This window comes from Oncorhynchus gorbuscha, linkage group LG23, assembly GCF_021184085.1.
Source record: "Oncorhynchus gorbuscha isolate QuinsamMale2020 ecotype Even-year linkage group LG23, OgorEven_v1.0, whole genome shotgun sequence".
Taxonomy (NCBI): Eukaryota; Metazoa; Chordata; class Actinopteri; order Salmoniformes; family Salmonidae; genus Oncorhynchus; species Oncorhynchus gorbuscha.
This window is the reverse complement of record NC_060195.1, coordinates 27,250,450-27,259,718: the sequence shown is the minus strand read 5'-3', so window position 1 is coordinate 27,259,718 and position 9,269 is coordinate 27,250,450. Positions and strand designations below refer to the sequence as shown.

The 9,269-nt window shown below is 49.9% G+C and overlaps 1 protein-coding gene across 1 annotated transcript in view; it reads left to right on the top strand.

The window, feature by feature from the left end:
• Positions 1 to 9,269, top strand: part of LOC124010647 (collagen alpha-1(XXIII) chain-like) — a 485,745-nt gene that overhangs the window by 298,854 nt on the left and 177,622 nt on the right. Inside the window, exons 15-17 of the mRNA XM_046323317.1 lie at positions 2,585 to 2,629; positions 2,707 to 2,751; positions 2,862 to 2,935. Of these exons, the coding sequence (XP_046179273.1) occupies positions 2,585 to 2,629; positions 2,707 to 2,751; positions 2,862 to 2,935 (164 nt within the window). The remainder of the gene's footprint in view (positions 1 to 2,584; positions 2,630 to 2,706; positions 2,752 to 2,861; positions 2,936 to 9,269) is intronic.

Here is a 9,269-nt window from a genome sequence, read left to right as displayed (position 1 = left end):
CTCATATCTCTCTCTCTTTCTGGCTTTCCTGCATCTCATATCTCTCTTTCTGTAGTCCCTGCCTCTCATATCTCTCTCTCTCTCTTTCTGGCCGTCCCTGCATCATATCTCTTTCCGGCCGTCCCTGCCTCTCATATCTCTCTCTCATTCCTGTCTGTCTCATATCTCTCTCTCACATTCTGTAGTCCCTTGCCTCTCATATCTCTCTTTCCGCCGTCCCTGCCTCTCATATCTCTCTTTCCGGCCGTCCCTGCCTCTCATATCTCTCTCTCATTCTGGCCGTCCTGCCTCTCATATCTCTCTTTCCGGCCGTCCCTGCCTCTCATATCTCTCTCTCATTCCGGCCGTCCTGCCTCTCATATCTCTCTTTCTGGCCGTCTCTCATATTTCTCTTTCCGGCCGTCCCTGCCTCATATCTCTCTTTTCCCGGCCGTCCTGCCTCTCATATCTCTCTCTTTCTGGCTCCATTCTCCCTGCCTCTCATATCTTCTTTCTGGCCGTCCCTGCCTCTCATATCTCTCTCTTTCTGGCCGTCCCTGCCTCTCATATATCTCTCTCTCATTCTGGCCGTCCCTGCCTCTCATATCTCTCTCTCATTCTGGCCGTCCCTGCCTCTCATATCTCTCTCCGGCCGTACTCTCATATCTCTCTCTGGCCGTCTCTGCCTCTCATATCTCTCTCTCATTCTGGGGTCCCTGCCTCTCATATCTCTCTCTCTCATTCTGCCGTCCATGCCTCTCATATCTCTTTCCGCCGTCCCCTGCCTCTCATATCTCTCTCTCATTCTGGCCGTCCCTGCCTCTCATATCTCTCTTCATTCTGGCCGTCCTGCCTCTCATATCGCTCTCTCATTCTGGCCGTCCCTGCCTCTCATATCTCTCTCTCATTCCTGGCCGTCCCTGCCTCTCATATCTCTCTCTCATTCTGGCCGTCCTGCCTCTCATATCTCTCTCTCATTCTGCCGTCCCTGTCCCTGCCTCTCATATCGCTCTCTCATTCTGGCCGTCCCTGCCTCTCATATCTCTCTCATTCTGGCCGTCCCTGCCTCTCATATCTCTCATTCTGGCCGTCCCTGCCTCTCATATCTCTCTCTCATTCTGGCCGCCCCTGCCTCTCATATCTCTCTCTCTTTCTGGCCGTCCCTGCCTCTCATATCTCTCTTTCTGGCCGTCCCCTGCCTCTCATATCTCTCTCTCTTTCTGGCCGTCCCTGCCTCTCATATCGCTCTCTCATTCTGGCCGTCCCTGCCTCTCATATCGCTCTCTCTTTCTGGCCGTCCCTGCCTCTCATATCTCTCTCTCATTCTGGCCGTCCCTGCCTCTCATATCTCTCTCTCATTCTGGCCGTCCCTGCTCTCATATCTCTCATTCTGGCGTCTGCCTCTCATATTCTCTCATTCTGGCCGTCCCTGCCTCTCATATCGCTCTCTCATTCTGGCCGTCCCTGCCTCTCATATCTCTCTCTCATTCTGGTCAGTCCCTGCCTCTCATATCTCTCTCTCATTCTGGCCGTCCCTGCCTCTCTCATATCTCTCTCTCTCATTCTGGCCGTCCCTGCCTCTCATATCTCTCTCTTTCTGGCCGTCCTGCCTCTCATATCGCTCTCTCTTTCTGGCCGTCCCTGCCTCTCATATCGCTCTCTCTCTTTCTGGCCGTCCCTGCCTCTCATATCTCTCTCTTTCTGGCCGTCCCTGCCTCTCATATCTCTCTCTCTTTCTGGCCGTCCCTGCCTCTCATATCGCTCTCTCTTTCTGGCCGCCCCTGCCTCTCATATCTCTCTCTCTTTCTGGCCGTCCCTGCCTCTCATATCGCTCTCTCATTCTGGCCGTCCCTGCCTCTCATATCGCTCTCTCTTTCTGGCCGTCCCTGCCTCTCATATCGCTCTCTCATTCTGGCCGTCCCTGCCTCTCATATCTCACTCTCTTTCATTCCTCCTTCTTCACTTGTTTCTTTCTGGAGTTTATCGCTCTTAACTGGTCTTGGGTGGGCAGCATGATTCTTCAGAAATACATCAAACACATAGCTTTCTCTCTCATTTGTACTCCCTTCATCTCTCCCTCTTTTTCTCTCACCATCTCTCTCTTCTCTCTGGTCCGATGTCCTGCCAGCCTCTAGCCAGTCCTAACCCCTCTCCCCTGGCCCAGTGATGTCATAGGGTATTTTATTACTGCAGAAACCCCAGCTGCCAGCCACTTGGCCTCTCTATCAGCTACAGGGTGCAACATGAAGTATGTGTGAACACACTCCTGGGACGCATAGCTGTCTGGCAGTGAGTCGAAATGAGCTGATGTTTGTGGTTACTGAAGTTGTTATCGGGAACAAACTGCTCTACTCCAGCTCAGAATGTGGCCAGGGATAGATGAAGGCCTACTGGACAGGTCTGGCCTCTCTACAGCCTGTAACACATGTCTACTACAGGCCTGTTCTATGGTATTAATCCCTCTCAGTTCCTCTGGTGTTGTCCTTCACCACTACCCCTTTCAGCTGACATTATACCACTACAGGCAATCCTCCTACAGTTTAGGATATAGTCACATCTCTTACTGTGAAGTGGCTTTCTAACCCCTATGCCTCTGTGTGAACAGGGCCCGGCTGGTGAGAGGGGCATGGACGGACTCCCTGGGTTTAAGGTATGAGACCTCTAGATACAATAAAGATTGTTTCTTGTGACACAGACAATACATTTGGGTTTGTGTGTATTTTGTAGGGAGACAAAGGAGATATCGGAGAGCAAGGAGCCCAGGGAGACATGGTAGATATACACAGCCTATTAACCCACTAAGGATCAGTTAACTGTCACCTAACTTCTCATGTTATTATTGTATGCTTCTAAGTCCCCCCTCTCTGTTCCTCTCCTCTCAGGGTTACCCTGGTGAGAGGGGTTCAGGCTCTACTGAGGTCATTGACTTCAGTGGGAAGCTGCTAAAGCCTTCCAGGTGAGTCCTCCCAGTCAGAGATGTAGACAATATACCTGGTGTGTATTTGAAGGTCCATAGACTCTCCTAGATAGGCTTGCAAAATTCAGTTAGCATTCCCAACATTCCCTGGTTTTCTGAAAATCACAGTTGGAAGGATTTCTGGAAGCCCTGTGAATTCTGGGAAAGTTTAATTTTGCAACTCTCCTCCTGGAGTATATTCAGACTTAACATGCTGCTGTTCCTCCCTGACAGGCCATCCAGACCATCAGTGTCAGGGTAATCCACTGTCACTGCATGGTGTGGTAGATGATGTGATCTGTGACTGATACTTAGACATAGGCATATACAGTCTTACAAGTGAGTGTGCCCCCAAATCAAATCAAATCAAAATCAAATTGTATTTGTCACATACACATGGTTAGCAGATGTTAATGTGAGTGTAGCGAAATGCTTGTGCTTCTAGTTCCGACAATGCAGTGATAACCATCAAGTAATCTAACTAACAATTCCAAAACTACTGTCTTATACACAATGTAAGGGGATAAAGAATATGTACATAAGGATATATGAATGAGTGTGTTATGCAGGTGAATGAGGACCCAAAAGCGACTTGGCGAAAACAGAGTCTTTAATCCAGTTTAAGGAAATAGCAATACTCCTAGACAAATCGGAGCGGTAAATAAAGCATATGAAACAATTTCACTCGTAATCACGAGAACTGACTGGAGACTCGATAATGAACTGCAGGTTGCCTCGGGAAGGCACTTGACCGTAGCAGACTCAGACACCTGCTCACCACGCAGCATCTGAGGGAAACACGACACGACAGGGCGATACAAAGACACAACACGGTGAACAGTATACAAGGATCCGACAGGACAGAAACGGAAAACAAGGGGAGAAATAGGGACTCTAATCAGGGAAAAGATAGGGAACAGGTGTGGGAAGACTAAATGATTGATTAGGGAATGGGAACAGCTGGGAGCAGGAACGGAACGATAGAGAGAAGAGAGAAGAGAGAGAGAGACAAAAGGAACGAACCTAAAAAGACCAGCAGGGGGAAAACGAACAGAAGGAAAAGCAAAATGACAAGACAATATAAGACAAAACATGACAGTACCCCCCACTCACCGGCGCCTCCTGGCGCACTCGAGGAGGAATCCTGGCGGCAACGGAGGAAATCATCAATCAGTGAACGGTCCAGCACGTCCCGAGACGGAACCCAACTCCTCTCCTCAGGACCGTAACCCTCCCAATCCACTAAGTATTGGTGACCCCGTCCCGAGAACGCATGTCCATGATCCTCGTACCTTGTAAATAGGTGCGCTCTCGACAAGGACGGGAGGGGGGAGGGAAGACGAACGGGGGGCGAAGAAAGGGCTTGACACAGGAGACATGGAAGACAGGATGGACGCTTTGATCAAGATGTCGCTGAAGAAACAATCGCACAGCGACAGGATTGACGACCTGGGAGACACGGAACGGACCAATGAACCGCGGAGTCAACTTACGAGAAGCTGTCGTAAGAGGAAGGTTGCGAGTGGAAAGCCACACTCTCTGGCCATAAACAATACCTTCGACTCTTAATCCTACGTTTATTGGCGGCTCTCACAGTCTGTGCCCTGTAACGGCAAAGTGCAGACCTCACCCTCCTCCAGGTGCGCTCACAACGTTGGACAAACGCAGGCGGAGGGAACGCTGGACTCGGCAAGCTGGGATGAGAACAGAGGAGGCTGGTAACCCAGACTACTCTGAAACGGGAGACAATCCCGGTAGCAGACGAAGAAGCGAGTTGTGAGCGTATTCTGCCAGGGGAGCTGTTCTGCCCAAGACGCAGGGTTTCTGAAAGAAAGGCTGCGTAGTATGCGACCAATCGTCTGATTGGCCCTCTCTGCTTGACCGTTAGACTGGGGATGAAACCCGGAAGAGAGACTGACGGGGCACCAATCAAACGACAGAACTCCCTCCAAAACTGTGACGTGAATTGCGGACCTCTGTCTGAAACGGCGTCTAACGGAGGCCATGAATTCTGAACACATTCTCGATGATGATTTGTGCCGTCTCCTTAGCGGAAGGAAGTTTAGCGAGAGGAATGAAATGTGCCGCCTTAGAGAACCTATCGACAAACCGTAAGAATCACAGTCTTCCCCCGCAGACAAAGGCAGACCGGTAATGAAGTCTAGGGCGATGTGAGACCATGGTCGAGAAGGAATGGGAGCGGTCTGAGACGACCGGCAGGAGGAGAGTTACCTGACTTAGTCGCGCGCAGTCCGAACAAGCAGCCACGAAACGGCGCGTGTCACGCTCCTGAGTCGGCCACCAAAAGCGCTGGCGAATAGAAGCAAGAGTGCCTCGAACACCGGGATGACCAGCTAACTTGGCAGAGTGAGCCCACTGAAGAACAGCCAGACGAGTGGAAACAGGAACGAAAAGAAGGTTACTAGGACAAGACGCGCGACGCAGTGTGCGTGAGTGCTTGCTTAACCTGTCTTTCAATTCCCCAGACTGTCAACCCGACAACACGCCCATAAGGAAGAATCCCCTCGGGATCAGTAGAAGCCACAGAAGAACTAAAAAAGACGGGATAAGGCATCAGGCTTGGTGTTCTTGCTACCCGGACGGTAAGAAATCACAAACTCGAAACGAGCGAAAAATAACGCCCAACGAGCTTGACGAGCATTAAGTGTTTGGCAGAACGGATGTACTCAAGGTTCTTATGGTCTGTCCAAACGACAAAAGGAAAGGTCGCCCCCTCCAACCACTGTCGCCATTCGCCTAGGGCTAAGCGGATGGCGAGCAGTTCATGTTACCCACATCATAGTTGCGTTCAGATGGCGACAGGCGATGAGAAAAATAAGCGCAAGGATGAACCTTATCGTCAGACTGGAAGCGCTGGGATAGAATGGCTCCCACGCCTACCTCTGAAGCGTCAACCTCGACAATGAATTGTCTAGTGACGTCAGGAGTAACGAGGATAGGAGCGGACGTAAAAACGTTCTTTTAGAAGATCAAAAGCTCCCTGGGGCGGAACCGACCACTTAAAACACGTCTTGACAGAAGTAAGAGCTGTGAGAGGGGCAGCAACTTGACCGAAATTACGAATGAAACGCCGATAGAAATTAGCGAAACCTAGAAAGCGCTGCAACTCGACACGTGACCTTGGAACGGGCCACTCACTGACAGCTTGGACCTTAGCGGAATCCATCTGAATGCCTTCAGCGGAAATAACGGAACCGAGAAAAGTAACGGAGGAGACATGAAAAAGAGCACTTCTCAGCCTTCACGTAGAGACAATTCTCTAAAAGGCGCTGGAGAACACGTCGAACGTGCTGAACATGAATCTCGAGTGACGGTGAAAAAAATCAGGATATCGTCAAGGTAGACAAAAACAAAGATGTTCAGCATGTCTCTCAGAACATCATTAACTAATGCCTGAAAAACAGCTGGCGCATTGGCGAGACCAAACGGCAGAACCCGGTACTCAAATTGCCCTAACGGGTGTTAAACGCCGTTTTCCACTCGTCCCCCTCTCTGATGCGCACGAGATGGTAAGCGTTACGAAGGTCCAACTTAGTAAAGCACCTGGCTCCCTGCAGAATCTCGAGGCCGATGACATAAGGGGAAGCGGATAACGATTCTTAACCGTTATGTCATTCAGCCTCGATAATCCACGCAGGGTGTAGAGTACCGTCCTTTTCTTAACAAAAAAACCCCGCCCCGGCCGGAGAGGAAGAAGGCACTATGGTACCGGCGTCAAGAGACACAGACAAATAATCCTCGAGAGCCTTACGTTGGGGAGCCGACAGAGAGTATAGTCTACCCGAGGAGGAGTGGTCCCCGGAAGGAGATCAATACTACAATCATACGACCGGTGAGGAGGAAGGGAGTTGGCTGGGACCGACTGAAGACCGTGCGCAGATCATGATATTCCTCCGGCACTCCTGTCAAATCGCCAGGTTCCTCCTGAGAAGTGGGGACAGAAGAAATGGGAGGGATGGCAGACATTAAACACTTCACATGACAAGAAACGTTCCAGGATAGGATAGAATTACTAGACCAATTAATAGAAGGATTATGACATACTAGCCAGGGATGACCCAAAACAACAGGTGTAAAAGGTGAACGAAAAATCAAAAAAGAAATAGTCTCACTGTGGTTACCAGATACTGTGAGGGTTAAAGGTAGTGTCTCAAATCTGATACTGGGAAGATGACTACCATCTAAGGCGAACATGGGCGTAGGCTTGTCTAACTGTCTGAAAGGAATGTCATGTTTCCGAGCCCATGCTTCGTCCATGAAACAACCCTCAGCCCCAGAGTCTATCAAGGCACTGCATGTAGCACCCGAACCGGTCCAGCGTAGATGGACCGACATAGTAGTACAGGATCTAGATGGAGAGACCTGAGTAGTAGCGCTCACCAGTAGCCCTCCGCTTACTGATGAGCTCTGGCTTTTACTGGACATGAATTGACAAAATGTCCATCAAATCCGCAATAGAGGCACAGGCGGTTGGTGATCCTCCGTTCCCTCTCCTTAGTCGAGATGCGAATACCTCCCAGCTGCATGGGCTCAGTCTCAGAGGCAGAGGAGGGAGATGGTTGCGATGCGGAGCAGGGAAACACCGTTGACGCGAGCTCTCTTCCACGAGCTTGGTGACGAAGATCTACCCGTCGTTCTATGCGGATGGCGAGAGCAATCAAAGAGTCCACACTGGAAGGAACCTCCCGGGAGAGAATCTCATCTTTAACCACTGCGTGGAGTCCCTCCAGAAAACGAGCGAGCAGCGCCGGCTCGTTCCAGTCACTAGAGGCAGCAAGAGTGCGAAACTCTATAGAGTAATCCGTTATGGATCGATCACCTTGGCATAGGGAAGCCAGGGCCCTAGAAGCCTCCCTACCAAAAACTGAACGGTCAAAAACCCGAATCATCTCCTCTTTAAAGTTCTGGTAATTGTTTGAACAATCAGCCCTTGCCTCCCAGATAGCTGTGCCCCACTCTCGAGCCCGGCCAGTAAGGAGTGAAATGACGTAAGCAACCCGAGCTCTCTCTCTAGAGTATGTGTTGGGTTGGAGAGAGAACACAATATCACACTGGGTGAGAAAGGAGCGGCACTCCTTGGGCTGCCCGGAGTAGCAAGGTGGGTTATTAACCCTAGGTTCCGGAGGCTCGGCAGACCAGGAAGTAACAGGTGGCACGAGACGAAGACTCTGGAACTGTCCAGAGAGGTCGGAAACCTGAGCGGCCAGGTTCTCCATGGCATGACGAGCAGCAGACAATTCCTGCTCGTGTCTGCCGAGCATGGCTCCTTGGATCTCGACGGCAGTGTTACGGCGTCTGTAGTCGCTGGGTCCATTCTTTGGTCGGATCCTTCTGTTATGCAGGTGAATGAGGACCCAAAAGCGACTTGGCGAAAACAGAGTCTTTAATCCAGTTTAAGGAAATAGCAATACTCCTAGACAAATCGGAGCGGTAAATAAAGCATATGAAACAATTTCACTCGTAATCACGAGAACTGACTGGAGACTCGATAATGAACTGCAGGTTGCCTCGGGAAGGCACTTGACCGTAGCAGACTCAGACACCTGCTCACCACGCAGCATCTGAGGGAAACACGACACGACAGGGCGATACAAAGACACAACACGGTGAACAGTATACAAGGATCCGACAGGACAGAAACGGAAAACAAGGGGAGAAATAGGGACTCTAATCAGGGGAAAAGATAGGGAACAGGTGTGGGAAGATTAAATGATTGATTAGGGGGAATAGGAACAGCTGGGAGCAGGAACGGAACGATAGAGAGAAGAGAGAGAGAGAGGGAGAGAGAAAAAAGGGAACGAACCTAAAAAAGACCAGCAGGGGGAAAACGAACAGAAGGAAAAGCAAAATGACAAGACAATATAAGACAAAACATGACAGTGTGATGGTACAGGGCAGCATACAGTAGATGGTATCGAGTACAGTATATACATATGAGATGAGTATGTAGACAAAGTAAACAAAGTGGCATAGTTAAAGTGGCTAGTGATACATGTATTACATAAGGATGCAGTCGATGATATAGAGTACAGTATATACGTATGCATATGAGATGAATAATGTAGGGTAAGTAACATTATATAAGGTAGCATTGTTTAAAGTGGCTAGTGATATATTTACATCATTTCCCATCAATTCCCATTATTAAAGTGGCTGGAGTTGGGTCAGTGTCAATGACAGTGTGTTGGCAGCAGCCACTCAATGTTAGTGGTGGCTGTTTAACAGTCTGATGGCCTTGAGATAGAAGCTGTTTTTCAGTCTCTCGGTCCCTGCTTTGATGCCCGCCAGGATGCTCTCGATTGTGCATCTGTAG